At 32.8% G+C, this 17,332-nt stretch overlaps 1 protein-coding gene and 1 pseudogene across 1 annotated transcript; one reads left to right on the forward strand and one right to left on the reverse strand.

The window, feature by feature from the left end:
- Positions 1-1,976: 1,976 nt before the first annotated feature.
- Positions 1,977-7,459, forward strand: LOC133670341 (calcium/calmodulin-regulated receptor-like kinase 2). Its single transcript, XM_062090821.1, has 8 exons — positions 1,977-2,237; positions 3,360-3,748; positions 4,219-4,372; positions 4,993-5,119; positions 6,002-6,087; positions 6,173-6,244; positions 6,553-6,756; positions 6,840-7,459. Exons 2-8 carry the CDS (start codon positions 3,423-3,425, stop codon positions 7,125-7,127), a joined length of 1,257 nt encoding a protein of 418 aa, XP_061946805.1. The 5' UTR covers positions 1,977-2,237; positions 3,360-3,422; the 3' UTR covers positions 7,128-7,459.
- A 5,278-nt stretch (positions 7,460-12,737) lies between these two features.
- LOC133671175 (phosphatidylinositol 4-kinase gamma 7-like) lies at positions 12,738-15,677 on the reverse strand (annotated as a pseudogene).
- Positions 15,678-17,332: the final 1,655 nt, after the last annotated feature.

A 17,332-nucleotide genomic window follows, 5' to 3' on the forward strand; every position in this document is an offset into this window, starting at 1 on the left:
CTAAAAAACCGAACCGAAACTGGTCGGTTTGAATCAGTTTCGGTTTTTTTAAAAAAATCGGTTTGGTTACTTTTTTTATATAAAAACCGAATTGAACAAAAAATAATTACCCTTACAACACACACGCGCGAAAGAAATACAATAAAATAAAACATTGCTATAATCAAATTAACCCATTCTTTAAATTAAAAAAAAACAATTGAAAAAAAAAATTCATAGATAACAATGAAGATTTTAATTACTATTTCCTAAATGTTTTCTCTTACCAATGACCGAGTCCATTGATCTATTGGAATTGACGGATCCATAGTATTAAATCCATTCATTACAAATGATGAGATCTTCAAAAAAAAAAAAACTCAATATAAAGGATAATCATAGAACAAAATATTTTTCTTAATTAATTGGCTCAAAAGTCAAAACTAGAGGAGATACCAACTCTCAATAATCTAAATAAATAAAATATATTTAAACAACTTGGAGCATGATTCGAAGAAAAGTATAACATTGTGTGTGTGTGTGTGTGTATATATATATATATATATATTATATAGTCGTGGATTTGTTAAACTAAGCCATAAATATTTATGAATAAGGATGAATAAAAGTAGCACCAAAAGACAAGAATGAAACAGCACAAAAAGCTGGGAAAGTGACGGATTGGCCTATGCACTATGAAGCCACAACCAATAAGACCCGCCATCGGCTGGCTAAGGCCTACACGGTTTCCTTTTTCGAGTAAGTTATTGTTTAGTACCTATATTTTTATTAAGTTACAACATGGTCCTTTATATTTGCTATAACCTATAACTTAATCCCTTCACCCTCTTTGAACACTGCCTTATTAAAATTAAAACATGGTTAATTTTATGTTTTTCTATTCTGTATAGTTATGTTTTTCTAGTTTATTTTTCATATTCATTATTACTAGGATTTTCTTGTTCTTTTTATATAAATGGTTGTGATAGCTTTTTAATAAGATAAAATATGAATGTATAAAAATAAAATATTTTGGGTGTCTCTTTATAGTTATAGTTATGGTGTTCTTGGTCTTTTAGTGTTCTTGAATTGTAACAAACACTCTTATTCTTCACTTCTATTTATGTCGGTTGATATAAGAATCCAATGATTTTAGATGGTTTGTTTAGAGGTCTAAAGGATAAGAGCTCTATGATTTCTTGTGGTTAATTGTTATATGTTGTTGAATAATTATAATTAAAAAAAATCGCAAAATAAAAGGAAAAAGTCATCCACCTCATGGTGAGATGACCTATACACAAAAAAATATTCGTGTTGGGTAATAATTTCTAATTGAGATTTGAATTCTGTAACAAGTTCTTTCCAACATAGAAAAACTAATTTAATAACTTTTTTATAAAAATAAATATTTTTTTAGTTAATTGAATATTTTCTTATTCTATATTATTATATTTTTCTAGTTTATTTTTTCTATTTAGTATTATTATATTTTTCTAGTTTTTTCTATATAAAAGGTTGTAATAATTTTTTGACAAATAAAGACATAGTTAGATAAAAAAAAATAATAATAAATATTTTAGGTGTCTCCCATAACTTGTGTCATTGGTCTTTAAAGGTTTTAACTTATAACAATTTTCTTATCATTTAGTTTTATTTATATGAGGTGTTTGGAAGTGTGATAATAATTGTTTTTTACTCGAAAATATATCAAAAAAATATTTTAAAAAAATATTTTTGACATCAGCACATCAAAACAATCCAAAAACATAAAAAAATTAATTTTAAACAAAAAAATTTTAAATTTTCACGAAACCTATTTGAAATGTAATTCCAAACAACGCCATATGTCAGAAACATATATAGCATATGTTTTAATAAAACAATGGTCATAGTAAATGGATTGAGTTATAATTTTTCTAACATAAAGGACTATATTATAATACTGTTCAAAACTAAGAACTACATAATGATTTACACCTCTCTTTATTTCTTTTGCCTTTTGGACCTAAACCAGCAGCCCAACACTTATTCACTAACCAAATTTTCACTGGCCTCCTTTTTATTTTAATTTCCAATTCAAGCCACCTTTTAGGACACTTCATTTTCAGCTGTTCTTGGTCTTCAGTCTTTACATTTTCTATCTTTAACCAGGTCATAGTTTTATGGCCTTTGCTCTTGACATTTCATTGAAAAACAGAGAACAAATTTATCAAACATGTGTGTTGTTTTGCACAGACAGTGATCAGCTGTTTTGTAAGGTATGTTGAGGTACTTTCATTTTATTAAGGTTCTTGATTTTGTTTTCTTGGGTTGGTTTCGATCATCGACTTCTTGCTGCTTTTTTAGTGTTTTTGATGGATTTTGACTCCTGGGGTGAAGCTTTAGAGAGAACCCATTTTATAGTTTTGATGAAGAAGTTTTAGCGGTAGAAAAACATGAGGTTTTGTGGGTATTAGATATTTTCATGACTTGTTTCATCAGTAAATACGAGTGATCCATGTTGGGATTTGCTAGCTTTGAGTCTGAACTTAATATAATGTTCTATGAGATACATGGAATTGTAGTTATTATATGAGCAGACACTGAGTATATTAAGTAAAGATAGGCAGTGTATTGGTGAGGTTTCTTGATTGCATTTATTTCCTAAATTGGTTCTTGTGCATATTTTGTGGCTTTATCTTGACTGATGCAAGGGAACACAGTTTACTGAAATTTGGAAGTAATGGATGCCTTCTATTTTGTTATAAGTTGTAATTATCAAATGTGTTGTTGCTCATTATTTAATGCATTTGAATGATGAAGGCAACTGATTCGTATTGTTGAGTTTTTGCTAAATCACACACTAACCAGATGAATAGGAAAAGCTAGATGTACACATCCTTGAACCTAGTTGAAAACTTCTTTTTTGAAAAGCAGCTGTTAAGCAGCAGAGTTTTGTCTGGTCATCTTCCTTGTTTTTCCAACCTTTTCAATTCTCTCTTTCATGCCCCTTCTGTTAATTGATAACTTCTGAAATTTTTGTTTCAAATGTCAAACTGTATATTTTCCTTTTGGACTTTGTTTTTGCCTCTGGTTCATTGTATAAGCATGCGTATTCTTAGGTTTATCTTGCTTAGGCATCGTTACCTTTTCATACTTGGAAAACAAATGCTTTTATACGTTAAAATGTTCTGTTTAAGGCTGCTTTTCAGCTCCTTAAATTCAGTGCCTAAAATCATGCATTTCCAACCGTAATACTAGCAAGCATGAGAAAGGCATAGAGCGAAATCATAATTAGTATTTTTGATTTTGTTGGTGAACTATGTGCTTTCTGGCATGACTACTACTTTCCTGGGGAAAATTCTCTCATTTTACCTGATATTTTTGTTTGTTTATGGCAGTGAGCCTGCTGGACTCTCAACTCAAGATGTATTCATTGTCTGAATTTCAAAAGAGACCAGAGAATGATTCCTGAAGGTGATTTGGTTATTGGAATCTCTGTTGGTTTGGCCCTTAGTATCTTGATAGCTTCACTTGTATTTTTCGGCATAAGGTGGTACAAGAGGCGTGCTTATCTCCGACGGTGTTCAAATGATCGTAGCCTTCCAACTCTTCCAATACGCATGAATGGCTTGGGTACAAGCAATGACTTTAGTGCCTCTCTTGCAAATTCCATCACCATCCAGGGAACAGAACACCCTCAGAAGAGCTCTCAGGTTTCTTCATGGTGGAATCATCACAGTAAAGATCGGTTTGCTTCTGCATCAGGCATACTTAGATATTCTTACAAGTACGTAAATCTCTAAAAGGGAAGCAAAGTTTTGTTATTGCGCTGAATTACAAATCAACTTATGATATGTGTACCAACACTTTTTCTTTTTTTTTCTGAATACTTCATTGACCATATAACAGTTTATTTCTAAACATATTTCTTGATAAAGAAAAAGAATCCACCCTCTTACTCTATTGAAAGATACACCTATTGAGAAGATATTGATCCTACACAATAGTCTTTTCTTGGTAGATTCTCTCCAATTCGTTTCTTTTCTATTCAAATTTCCTTAATCAAGAAGGTGGTGCTATGATGAGGGTAACCAACCTCTGGTTTTTAGCAGATTTGATTTTGGGTCTAGGGTATAGTACCCCATTCAACTTTCTTATAGTAAACCTAAATAGACATTACATGTAGGCTTCAGAAATCCATCATCCAATTTGTAAGGCTTAAGTCGATGTCTTAATTTATTGGTCTTATTTTTCCAGGGATATTCAGAAAGCTACTCAAAATTTCACAACAGTTTTGGGACAAGGTTCATTTGGTCCTGTATACAAAGCAGTTATGTCTACTGGAGAAATATTAGCTGTAAAGGTGCTTGCATCTAACTCAAAGCAGGGGGAGAAAGAGTTCCAAACAGAGGTACTACATTGCAACACTTATACACTCTGTGTATATGTAGAACATAGAATCGCTGTAAGAGATGCTTCTGTGGCATGATTAGGACAGCTTTCTCATTCTAAACTGACAAATTTGATTCTACTGAGCCCCCCCTTTTTTTTCTTCTAAATACTATAAAACAATTTATAAATTTTGAAGACACTGTCCAAGATAATAAGGATCTACAATGCACCAATGATATTTCATCTTTTCTAGTAGTGGCTTGCAGCATTTTTTTTTAATATAACTAGGAAAAACTCTCAAAAATAGTAAAAGAAAATCAATCATCATAGGGGAACATTCTGGAGAAGCAAGGTCTGTTTGACTATTTATTCATAAATGTTAATAAACTCAATGATGTTCAAAAATCAATTACACTAATCCAAAGAAAGATTGCTGCTTTCAAAAGATACTCTCTGCAAATTTCTGGGAAAATGAGGAACTAAATACGTAAAGGCAGCCTTATGGAGCATTCATTGCTACCCAATTGTTACAAATTTTGCATTTATATCTTCAAATCTTTGAAAATTTCTTGCATTTAATGCTCTGAAGTTCATAGAAAGCATATCGAGTAGTCATTTTTTAGCCTGGTCATTTTGCAGGTATCTCTATTAGGAAGGCTGCACCACCGGAATCTTGTGAATTTGTTAGGGTATTGCATAGATAAAGGAAACCACATGTTGATCTATGAGTTCATGAGTAATGGGAGCTTAGCAAACCACCTTTATAGTAAGCTAAAAGGCCTCCACTATTTTATTCTTTATATTTTGTGATGAGCTATCTGTTGGTATGTAACCATCTAATATGAAAAGAGCACATATAGAAACTGCATTGAACATTATGGTATAGGGCTGCTATCTTTTTTTCTGGTTGTGCTAATTTGAGTGGTAGCAATCTTACAGTTCTCTTTAACCTGTGCAAATGTTGTTGGTTCACAAGCTAATAATTTTTAGACTCTACTTTTTCTACAAAAGGGTGACTATTGATGAGGAAATGGGATTTTATGATGCCAGAGTTCCTAAATGACTTTTGAACAATGCATTGTGTTAGTATTTGCTACATGTGGGTGCGGATCATCTATGTTTGCCTGTTTGTTAGCATTAATGTTTTGCCTTTGGACTTGTATGGTTAATTCCATCCAGTCAAATATGGTTGTTTGCTTTTTCTTGTCTGAAGTAAAGACAACCAAAATCTGCAATTCACCCTTGGCTCTAGTGGTGGAGTAACATACTGGGTTCAAATCCTCATTCCCTCTTCCCCAAGACTATGTCTCCTTTTGTATCAATAAAAAAGAAGTGAAACAGTTATCAATTTTATAGCAAAACAGTTCGCTGATATTATTTATCTGCTTTTGATGGTTGTGGTATCTGCTGAATACTACATATAGGCTTACACTGATGCATGAAGTTCGTGAAGAGTGTGCGCGAAGATATGTTTTTAGATATCATGTTTGTTTCTTGCAACTTTATTTTAATGTTGAGTGTATACTAATTTTCCAACTAGATTTGAAACTAGGTCCATATTACCTCTTTCATGAATAAAATGAAATCATGTTTTTCCTTTCTCTTTTTAATTCCTTGATACTGAACACTCCGGTCGGGCATGTTCCAGATGATGAAGAACAATTTTTGAGTTGGGAAGAAAGAATTCAAATTGCTCTTGATATTTCACATGGAATTGAATATCTTCATGAAGGGGTAGGTTGAATATAGAATCTCTTTGTTGTCTTGGTGGAATGCTGGATTTTCTTGTTCCATTAATATGACCATTATTCTGGCACAGGCAGTCCCACCTGTCATACATCGTGATTTGAAGTCTGCAAACATATTGCTGGACCAGTCAATGAGAGCTAAAGTAAGCAAGCTATCATACTAACATTAACTTATTTTTAATGCACTATAATATTGCCAATCTATCCCTAGACCAACAAATCAAATGACTGCCACCTCGGGATTTGAAACTTGAACCTCTGCATACAAAGTGGAGCTCTTTGGTAATTGAAATTTGAGATGCTGCTGATTAAAGCTTTTGCAGCTAGCTTACTGTTGTTTAATTGATATTTTCTGGAGTATAAATGCTAGAAATATTAATTAGTAAAAACACAGGTAAAGTTTCATGTTGTGTATTTCTGTGATTGACCTCTGCTGGTGCCTTATGTGTAGGTTGCTGATTTTGGACTTTCAAAGGAAGAGGTCTTTGATGAGCGCAACTCTGGCTTGAAAGGCACATATGGCTACATAGATCCAGTGTACATATCCACAAACAAGTTCACCATGAAGAGTGACATCTACAGTTTTGGTATTATCATCTTCGAACTTATTACAGCCATCCACCCACATCAAAACCTAATGGAATATGTTAATCTTGTAAGTATAACTGGCAGATTTCTTCTTTTAATAATTTAAAATTATCTGATCCCCAAAATGTCTTATTTTTTCCCTCTCGGAAGGCTGGTATGAGCCCAGATGGTGTTGACGAAATACTAGACAAGAGGCTGGTTGGAGAGTGCAGCATTGAAGAAGTGAGGGACCTAGCTACCGTTGCCCACAAATGCTTGCAAAAATTCCAAAGGAAGCGACCCTCGATAGGAGAAGTTTCACAGGCTATACTGAAGATAAAACAAAGGTGCCTTGCCAAGGAAGACACCATGTCTATAGAAGGGTCACGAGTTCTAACCAGGATAGACGATCAACAGGTGGAGTTGAGTAGGATGGCCAGCATAAAAGATGTGGAGTGAATTCTTAGAGGATCCTTTTGCACTTCTGCTTCTTTTCTCTGTTTTAATCTCTCCATGTTCCACTCTCATCAAACAAGCATGATATACCAGATAGACACCGATGTGTTCCTTTTGCATACTCGAGTTAAAGGTCCCTTCAAGATTCAAGGCGGTCATTTGCTCGACCATGCTCTAATTAATTTTCTATTGTTTCACAATTTTTATATACCTGACCGCATAGAATGAGACTGAAAGATGGGTATAATTCTCGTCCTAGTCCTTGCATCAACAGTTCACACTATAAATTTTGTAGATATTTCATCTTTTATGCCTTGAGAAACTCTTTTGAAGAAGATGCGTCGAGGAAATGTTGTAGTTTCGAAATCGAGGAAATGTTGTAGTTTCGAAAGTTGCAATTGCTATCTACACGCACACTCGCACACAATTTTATCAATCTCAACATTTGTTGCAAGTTTCATGTATTCAGTGTCATTTGAGTTTTGAAAAAGATACACCCTCATGATATTTTGGTTCTTCAAGCTTGTGAGTGTATGATTAGGTACTAAACCACCAAAAACTGAAATCATCTTATCTTTCTATTGTTCTTTTTTCCTAATGGCAGGACCTAGAAAATATTTTAAGAACATGTTGATCTCTGAGTTAAGGAGTAATGGGATCCAAACAAACCTTCTTTACAATAATGGAAGCCTCGTGCAGGAAATGAAATTTTATAAGAAATAGTATTGCACATTAAGCGTATGATTGACATTGCAGTAAAATAGATACACACTTGTTAATTTTATTTTCTTAAAATTATTATTTTTTAGTGTTTTTGAATTGTTTTGATGTGTTATTATCAAAAATAAAATTTTAAAAATAATAATAAAATATTATATTAATACATTTATAAAAACCACAAACATAACTTTTCCTATATTCTCGTACAAACTCTAAAGGCTTCCTAGAATTGTTGATCTAGGATCGACCATTATGCAAGTGAGATTAATCAATTTTATGTAAGAGTTTGATCCATAAAACTTTATGCAGAGGTGGTGATTATTATTTTTTTCAAGCAAAATATTACATTACATTGCATTACAATAATAAACTAGATTTTTTTGTTTGCGCTATGTTGTGGGATAAGTCAATTTTTTTCTAAAATAAAAAAAAATATTCGAATGATGATAACTTAAATGAATTGAAGTTAACTTGATTAACCACCAATCCAGGATAATAATGGCCTTAAATTAGTCAAGAAAACAAAAATCAAACCAAATTTTAAAAAACTTTACATATCATGATCTATTTTTTCTGTCATGAATAAAGAGCAACACGACATCCATTGAAATCTTTTATCTAAGATAAACCTATTGACACCACGAGTAGATTTTTTTATGGTCAAAATAAGATCGGCCAAACCATCTCTCCTTCCTCTTTTAATATTTAAGGACTGAAATGTGATAAAAATAAAGTTAAGGATTGAAATGTAAAAATCTAAAAGGACAAGGACCAAAAATGCAAAATTAAAAACTTGAAAGACCAAATTGAATTTTTTCAAGAGATGATGTTCCAAATTTTGGATGCTTAGAAATAAGGTTTTTTTATGGTTGGATTATGGGTTAATCAAGAGTTCATTGAATTAAATTCACTCTCCAAAGTTAAGGGAGATGATCTCTTGATGAAAGAATCACCATACCTGCAAAAAAAATTATCTTTTGGATGGATTTGAAAATCTTGAATGTTTAAATTAGTATTTTTATAAAGAAAAATAATATTAAATTCTAAAAATAATATTATTTGTTTTTTATATGAAATTGATGTCATGTAAGAAAATAATATATATAGATTGAGAATAAAAATTATAAATTTTTTACCTGAATAATTATTCAAAAGGCTCGGACACTTCATCCAAATCCAAGAGTATCAAAATGCACCCAGGATGATAGTTTGGGTCCAAAGCATGTTTTTAAAGTCTCTTCAAAGCAGGGATTGTCATTAAAATGATCCTGGACTAACTAGAAGTTATTTTTCTAAAAATATAAAGACTTTCAAAAAATTTCCATGTCTTTTGGGATTTAGGGTTCCTTGTTATTCCATATAATTTCTTCAAAAATTGGAATATTAATCAATCTGAGTTGTTCAATTCTTATACATTAACCGGGGTTTCTTATATTTGATGGAATACTGCATTAGGTACTCCACTTCATGGAGATTTCTAGTATAATAGAATCCCACTCTTGGCTTTTTCCACATAAAAAAAAGAAAGAAATTAATATCCACAATCAAACATGAGTGTCTATATATAATAATAAAAAAACTTCAATTATGGTGTGACATATGTAGTGACGATAAAGATAGACCCCGAATTGTCTATATACATACTATCAATACAAGTCCAATTGGCATCTATGACACATGAGAAAATAATTTGTGAAATTCTATGGATATTTAGCGTTATTAAATCCTAAAAAAAAATGAAGGAGCATCCTTTAAACATAGTTTTTAAACCCGGCCAGATTCAAGGTTCAAGTTTCGAGTTTTGACCAGGTCACAGGGTCAGCTGAGCCAATCTTTATTTTAAAAAAAATTCAAAACAACGTTGTTTTGATAAAAAAAAAAAAGTCAACGGATTACAACTGGTTTTTGCCGGGTCAACCCGCTGGGTCACACTATATCATGATTTTTTCTATTTTTTTTATCAACCCGGTTAAATTCTAACCCTAAATCTAAAATGAACTCACTAGGCTAGACCAGGTTTGAAAACTATACCTTCAAATATAATATAATTAAGAGTGATAGGTTTATATAATATTATATCAGATATCGCTCGCGTGATGGCTTGTATAAAGAGCGCACGCGATCTCCATGCTGTCTAATTAAGAAAGAAGAATCGATTATATAATAAGAAGAAATCTAAAAAGTGTCTTGGTTACATTGATCGATCGTGCATTCACAAGTAATTATGTATTGGTTTATTTTTTAATGTTTAGTGTTTTTTTTCCTTCATTCGAACACAGATATTAATCTTCATGATCAATTTTGATTATTTCTTTTACAGTGATGTTACAGTCTCTGGAGAAAGCATTATATGTTTGCTTGGTCCCCAAGAGACGTAGTGTGGTGACAAAGAACTTGAAATCTGCACAGCAGGTCTCGAGTTCGAGTCAAGGCGTGCATCTCTTGTAAGAGCCTGAGACAGCCGGGGTTTTACTTATTCACCTGGACCCACAAAGTGCGCTTTCCGAACGGTGGGGTTTCCTCGAATCCAAAAAAAATAATTATATGTTTGCTTGATTTTATAAAAAAAAATTAAAAATAAAGGTTGATAACAAATTAAAAATTAGAGGATAAGAATAAACAAAAAAAAAAAAACAGAAATGACAATCTTTTTTTGGGGAGTTTTCTCTCTTGGATCTTGGTAATTTTTTTTAGTCCCTTTACTTCTCTAATTAAACATTTTAATCCAAAACTTTATTTTATTTATTTTTTAATTTTTGTTTTGAGAAGAAAGAGAAAGAGATTGGTTTGTCAATTTTCATTGACAAAAAGGAGTAAATTTGATGTTAAAATGATTCTCTTAATCAGAAGAGTGTCATTGAATTGTTTTTAAATTTTCATGTTGTCAAAAAAAAATAGTTCAAGTTGAGGGAGTTTGTTTCCATTTAATTTTGTTTTTTTAAGGTATTTGGAGTTGAAAAATTGATTTTGAAGGATTCTAAGGATGTTTATTTAGAGTTTTTAAATGAAAATGAGTTTTGAAAAGAAATGAGGTCTTGAATTTTTTTTTTAAGTCAAGCTGACTTTTAATTAGTCACTTAGCCCACTTTTGAATTGGTTATCTTTATTTATGTATATTTCTCAATTTCACGATATAATCTTTGGATAATCTTAGAATCCTTTTTTAATATTTATTTGCATATAAAATCCTCATTGGATTTTGAGTATATGGTTCAATTTTTTTTATTTTTGCTAAAACAACACATTAGCAAGCAATATCTGAATATTATTTTTTGCATTAACCTTCAGCTTCGCATGAGCCATAATCTAGCATATATTAATCAACAAGGGCAATGTTGCCAATTGAAAAACAGTGACTAGCAATTACCGAAAGCTAATTAGTCTTGGAAAAACATTATAGATATAGATTCATTTGCATTGTTCATCGTTAGAACAGTGTAATGATATCTTTATCATTCACACCTAAAAATATTAAAATAACTATTGAGGGTATTATAATTTTTTTACAAAATGTATTAGTCATTACTAAATTGATAAAGAATAAATATGTTTTTTTTTTCATTTTAAAAGTACAATAAAACAATCAAAATATCATTGAAAGTAAAAAATTTAAAATAGATTCCAAGGGCTTTTTAATATCTTCACAACAATTATTTTTGTTATTATTAGATCGGTTGAGGGCAATTTAGTATTTGACTAAGTATAAAAAGAGTGACTTTGTGAGTGCAATGCGCACACGCGCACGTGGGAGACATCTGCACCCTTCAAGTAGCATGTGCGACGTATCCAGCGGTCAAAATTCCCTTTCCATCATGTAGATGGAAGAGTTGTGGCGTCCTATTCCTTTTAAGGCGGCATGTGTCGTCGATGGTGGCACAGTTTGCCATCGATGGTGGCACAGTTTAGCATTAATGTTGTTTTTTTTTCATTTTCTGTCTGTCCTTCCCTTGATTTTTGAGTTGGTCATACAAAATTTCATATTTGTCCTCTAATATATTGGGATTTGCACTTTGATCCTTTTTTTATTTTTTATTTTTTTCTTAGTTCTTTTGTAAAATTTTGATTTGTTTTCAATTTCATCTTTCAATCTCAATATGTGATATGCTATTTTTTTTACTTGGTCCTTATTTCTTTTATTGTTATATTTTTAGGTCATTTTATTAAATTAGTTTTTCTTTTCAATTTCACCATTCAATCAAAGATTTATTTTTAGTTTTTATGTTAGTTTTGATCCTTTTATTCTTGTCCTTTTGTTTAATTGAATTTTCTTTTCATTTTACCTTCCAATCAAAAATAAAATTTATTTTGTATTTTAATTTTGATACTTATTCTTTTAATTATTATTTTTTAAATCCTTTTGTATAATTGAAATTATTTTTTCAATTTTATCCTTCAATATTTAATTGATTAGAAATTGAAGTTCATGATTTTTTTCAGTAAGATTATCTCGGGTTTAATAACTCGGATCATAGTTTTAAGAAGTTAATGCAAGTTAACATTGTTTTTTTTTTTAAAAAAATATATCTAATTATCCTCTTATGACATAGATCGCTTGTTTGGCAACTAGGATTGGCTCAACCCTAATTACTATGATTGCAAGTTTATCATGTTAACTCATGTCATTTTATCTAGGGTATTTTTTTACCCCATTTCATCCTTCTATAATTAAAAGACTATAAATTAAACTACATGGTCTGTCTCTCTTTAAAAAAAATATTTTGTCCTTAAAAAAATAGTTTTTCCGTTGTTGTTTTATATTTTTTTTTATTTTTTAATTAAAATAAAATAAATTTATTTGTAGACTTGAGTAATGAATTAAAAAAAAAACATTTGAAGCAATTGAACATCAATTTTTACATGGTAAAAAAAAAAAAACCCCCGCGGGAAAGGACAGGTCCACACCTAGTTTAGTTATATTTGAGAATACTTATTGTTCCCTAAACTCTAACTGTGGCGTATTCTTTATTACCTGATTTCAAAGGAGAGATTTTTTGACCTTGAAATAAATGGTGTTCAAGCCTACAAAAATCAAATCTAGCTAATCACATGCTTCACAGGCATTACTTTCTCCTCTTAAATAGTAAGTCAACACCTTATCGCAGGGACGGTATAACAATAAGCACTCACAACCATGCCTGAACAAGTGCCTTGTTCTCCCCGCACTCTATTATATTTCATTCAACACTCAAAACAGTGGCTGAAAGCGGAGCAGTTCAGATGAAGAAAATAGGGGGACGTAGGGGAGGTAAAAACTACTTATGCAGATGAAGAAAATGACGTTCTCACCTCCGGCAGCTGATGATGGGATGTTATCATCAACGAAGTTCTGACAATCCCAACTCGCGAACAAAGTCTATCGTCCTCAGGATTGACTTTTGGACCAACATCACCTTCCCACCATCTTTCTCATATATCCAGTGACTCGCTTCTCAAAACTGGCAGGAAGTTCCAAGCCTCTGTATTTGCCTCTGACCTGCACTTCCAGAATCACAATTAATGAAAGCTGGATGTAAAAGTTTCTTAAAGTTCTCAAGAAACAGAACCCACTCCCCTTCATCCAGATCAGCTAGCTTCACAAAACTCATGCTTGAAGGAAGCTGCTCATTAACACTCCTGTTTCCGGAAGAAGAACCAGCCAGGTAACCACTTCTCCGTATCTCACCCTCATGCCGCCAACTGTTCTCACCGCCACTTATTTTTTTTAATAACATGGACATCCTTGAAATGTTTGTAATCTTGTCCTCTGTAGAGCCAGCGTATTCATCTCTGCTTTAATTCAGCTCCTCCTCCTCAATGTCTGCCTCTCCCTCCTCCTCCTCCGCACTCTCCTCTAGCTTGGAAAGTGGATTTAGCACATTTTTGGCTTTGGACATGAAACAATGAGGTCTCATTTCTAATTTATCTCCTATATTTGAATTCAAACGTAACTCCTCACAGTCAATGTCTCCAGTTTCACCTCATCAACAAGATATTCCATCTCCCCGAGCAGACTCCTTGCCTGAACGCATATAAGCTCAAGCTCACTGGGCTCCTCTCCATGGCTTCGAAACTCTCTGCTCATCATCTCACCAATCTCAGCAAGACATAAGCCAAAAGCTGCTGCTTCCTTTAGGAAAATTGTACAAACAACCAAGACTCTGAGGCATGCCTCTCGAATCATTGGTAGTTCCCTCCGAAGCATATCAGAATCTTGGAAAGGGTCAAGATTATTTATATACTCAAGTTCATCCTCAGAGAATGGAATCGATGCTTGTGGCCAATGGATCCACTCAAAGTATGTATCCTCCAAACTTTCAGGAAGGCAAAGGCCATGATCAATGGGAATGAGCTCCACCTGACCAAACCTCCCAATCCCATCAAGTTTCTTGACCAGAAGGTTCCCAGCATGTCTGTCAGTGTTAAGGATCCGTATATCTAAAATTCCTATCCTATGCACAGCAGTGACAGGAAAGCTCGAAGTCCCATAGTCACTGGCATCAAAATCATGAGGTATGAACTGCTGCAATGATGCAATCTTGCAAACATGGTTTCTCTGTTGATTTTTATTTCCATCATTGACATTGAAAATCGAGTGTGTCACCTTCACAAGGGCAGTTGAGGGCACATTGGCAAAGTGATTATAGTCAAGAAGGTAAGCTGCCACTTCTCTGAACCCAGTCTCTCCAACGCGCACTGAACGTTTGAGGCCTGGCTGCCCTAGCGCTTTTCCAACGAAACCTTTTGGATTGTTAGGGGCGTAAGGTTCCTCATCTGTGGGCTTCACAATAGCAATATTTTCACCATGGCAATTCTTGAAATAGTATGTACCACCAAGGCCACTATGAATAGGAATTGGATCAACCCCAATCCTCGATGCTTTCACAATGTCATTTACCATTTGTTTTACTTTAGCAAAGTGCTCTGAAAATCCTAGTATCTCAATTGGGCCACTCCAATCACTCTGCTGAAGATCCTTCCCAGAGGACGAGAGACATGGTGTGGATGAGCTTCTATGCATAGAATTCTTGTTAAGAAGAAGTGGAGAATCATTTCTATCTGCACTGAGTTCGTTTTTTAACACCTTGTCCCCAAATATCAATGCCTCTCCTCAGTTGGGACATTGAGGGTAAGCTGTAATTTCCTCTTAACAGTATGGGCATTGTCACTCCTGTGTAATTCCATACCCAAAACAATGCCAGTTTTGGTCTGAACAAATACACTCCTCCTTCCAGAAGGCTTTCTTTCCATTCATTTATTCACACAACACTCACCACTGAGGGGTCCTTCTAAATTTGCAACTGCCACATCTATATGTACAGGATGGTCCAGATCAGGACACATGGAAGGAAGAGGAGAAACTGTAAAATTCAAAGCCGGCAGCAGAGATGGCAGCGGCAGGGAGCTTCTCTCTCAAGCAGACGCCAATCTGAAATGCCAACAATGAACATGGGGCGAGTTTTGCACCTTGCACAACCATAATCAAGGCAGTTGATTTCAAAGTGATTCTGTAGTTATCACATTGGAACAGTTGATGGTAAAAGGAAGAGACTGGTGGAACTGCTAGATTGGAGAAGCCACCTGATAATACCGGCTAAAGGAAACATAAAATACGAAAAAGGAATGTTAAACTAAAAGATAACTAAAACTCACAGAAATGAAAAATAAGAACAGAGTAACTTAAACAAATTCACATATTCTGCTCTTCTTCAAGACAAGACCCAGAAACCTCAAGGGAACAGAGGTTGCTCCACCATAGAACACTTTAGAAATCAATAATAATAATAAAAAATCTGCATGTGGGATGTAGTTAATGGTGAAGAGGGCTTCCTAAATATTGACCCATGCTGGCATCCACATCCTTTAAGTTATAATCTTACATTTTTCCAAAAGCAATCCCCCACATCAATAAGAAAACAAGGAACAACTACATTTGGCCATCATTAAAATTTAATGTAATCACATTGATAACCCTTCAACCAAGGATAACGCGTTTCTTTCTGGTTGAAGATAAAATTTAATGTAATCACATTAATAATCTTTAAAAGAGCTTAAGAGATTTCTCACCGATAATTCGTGTGAATTATTATTAGAATATAAATATTTAGATGATTTGTAATTTATGATAATAAAAAATAACTTATAATTTATAATAATTCAATATTAAAATAATTATTCAAAGCTGAAAAACATATCTAATTTTCAGGTAATTTTTATATAAATCATAAATGACTATATATCTATATATAATATGATGATTAAGATTTTTTTAAAAAATAAATTAACAATTTTCGTTGTATTTTTTTTTAGTTTAACGTGGGTGTTCGGGCCAGTTTGCGCGCACCTCGACTAATCCCACGGGCCCTCAAGTTAACGACCATGTAAATTTTCAGTGACCATCGTATAAACAACTATATAAACAATTATATAACTCGAATCTGAAATCATAAAAAAATAATTTTTTTAATTTTTAATTTTTATTATTAAACCACCAGTTACATGGTTGCATATTGGAACACTCAACTTCAGGAGAGAGGTAGATTTTTGGTGGAGGTGCACATACGCCAAGTAACAAATCACTTTCTTCCATTATTAATAACTTTGATACCCTCCATCCATCGTCTTGAAATAGAGTAGTGCTGGATGAAAGAAGAAGTTCGAGGTATGGTTTTCACGTGCTCAGTAAGCATGATGTTGTCCTTTTATATATATATATATATATATATATATATATATATATATATATATATATTAATGGCCTATGGGGGGAGCTAGCCAACCAAACTTGTCACATGTTTTTCGACACATCATAGGCACCGTTTGGGAACGCGGCTGCGGCCGCGTTCCCAAAAAATTTGAAAATTTTTTGTTTTTTTTTTTTGTTAAAATTTAATATGGTTTGTACATTTTGAATCATTTTGATGTGCTGATGACAAAAATGATTTTTAAAAAATATAAAAACATCGTTGGCATGCATTTTAACACGAAAAGTTATTTGAAAAGCACCCGCAACCACACTGCCAAACACGCTCATAATGTCCGAGCAAACCAAAGTAGGAGTGTTCAAGCGTTTTTGAAGTGATTTTAAAAAGAATTGATTTTTTTTATTTTAAATTACTTTTTTTAATATTTTTAAATTATTATGATATACTAATATTAAAAATAAATTTTTAAAAATTAAAAAATATTTTAAAAACAATCATTAATACTATCAACCACTTCAACCACTCGTGAAACTTTTGAAATTAATTTGAAACTCGAAGAAGCTCAGCAGCCAGAAAGATGCACAGGCAACACAGTAGGCCGGCAAAGCAGCCAGGCATGACCATACCTACCTGCAGCTGTGCGGCAAAGAAATCAAACTTTCTATAACAACCTTGAATTTTTTAAAAAATATATAAAACAAGTTTATTACGTACTAAATAATTATAAATTATAGTATTTAAGATAGAGTTATGGATGTACAGACTCCAATAAATCTCATTTACTGTAAAGTTTTTTTTTTAAATTTT

The sequence above is a fragment of the Populus nigra genome, chromosome 13, assembly GCF_951802175.1.
Source record: "Populus nigra chromosome 13, ddPopNigr1.1, whole genome shotgun sequence".
Taxonomy (NCBI): Eukaryota; Viridiplantae; Streptophyta; class Magnoliopsida; order Malpighiales; family Salicaceae; genus Populus; species Populus nigra.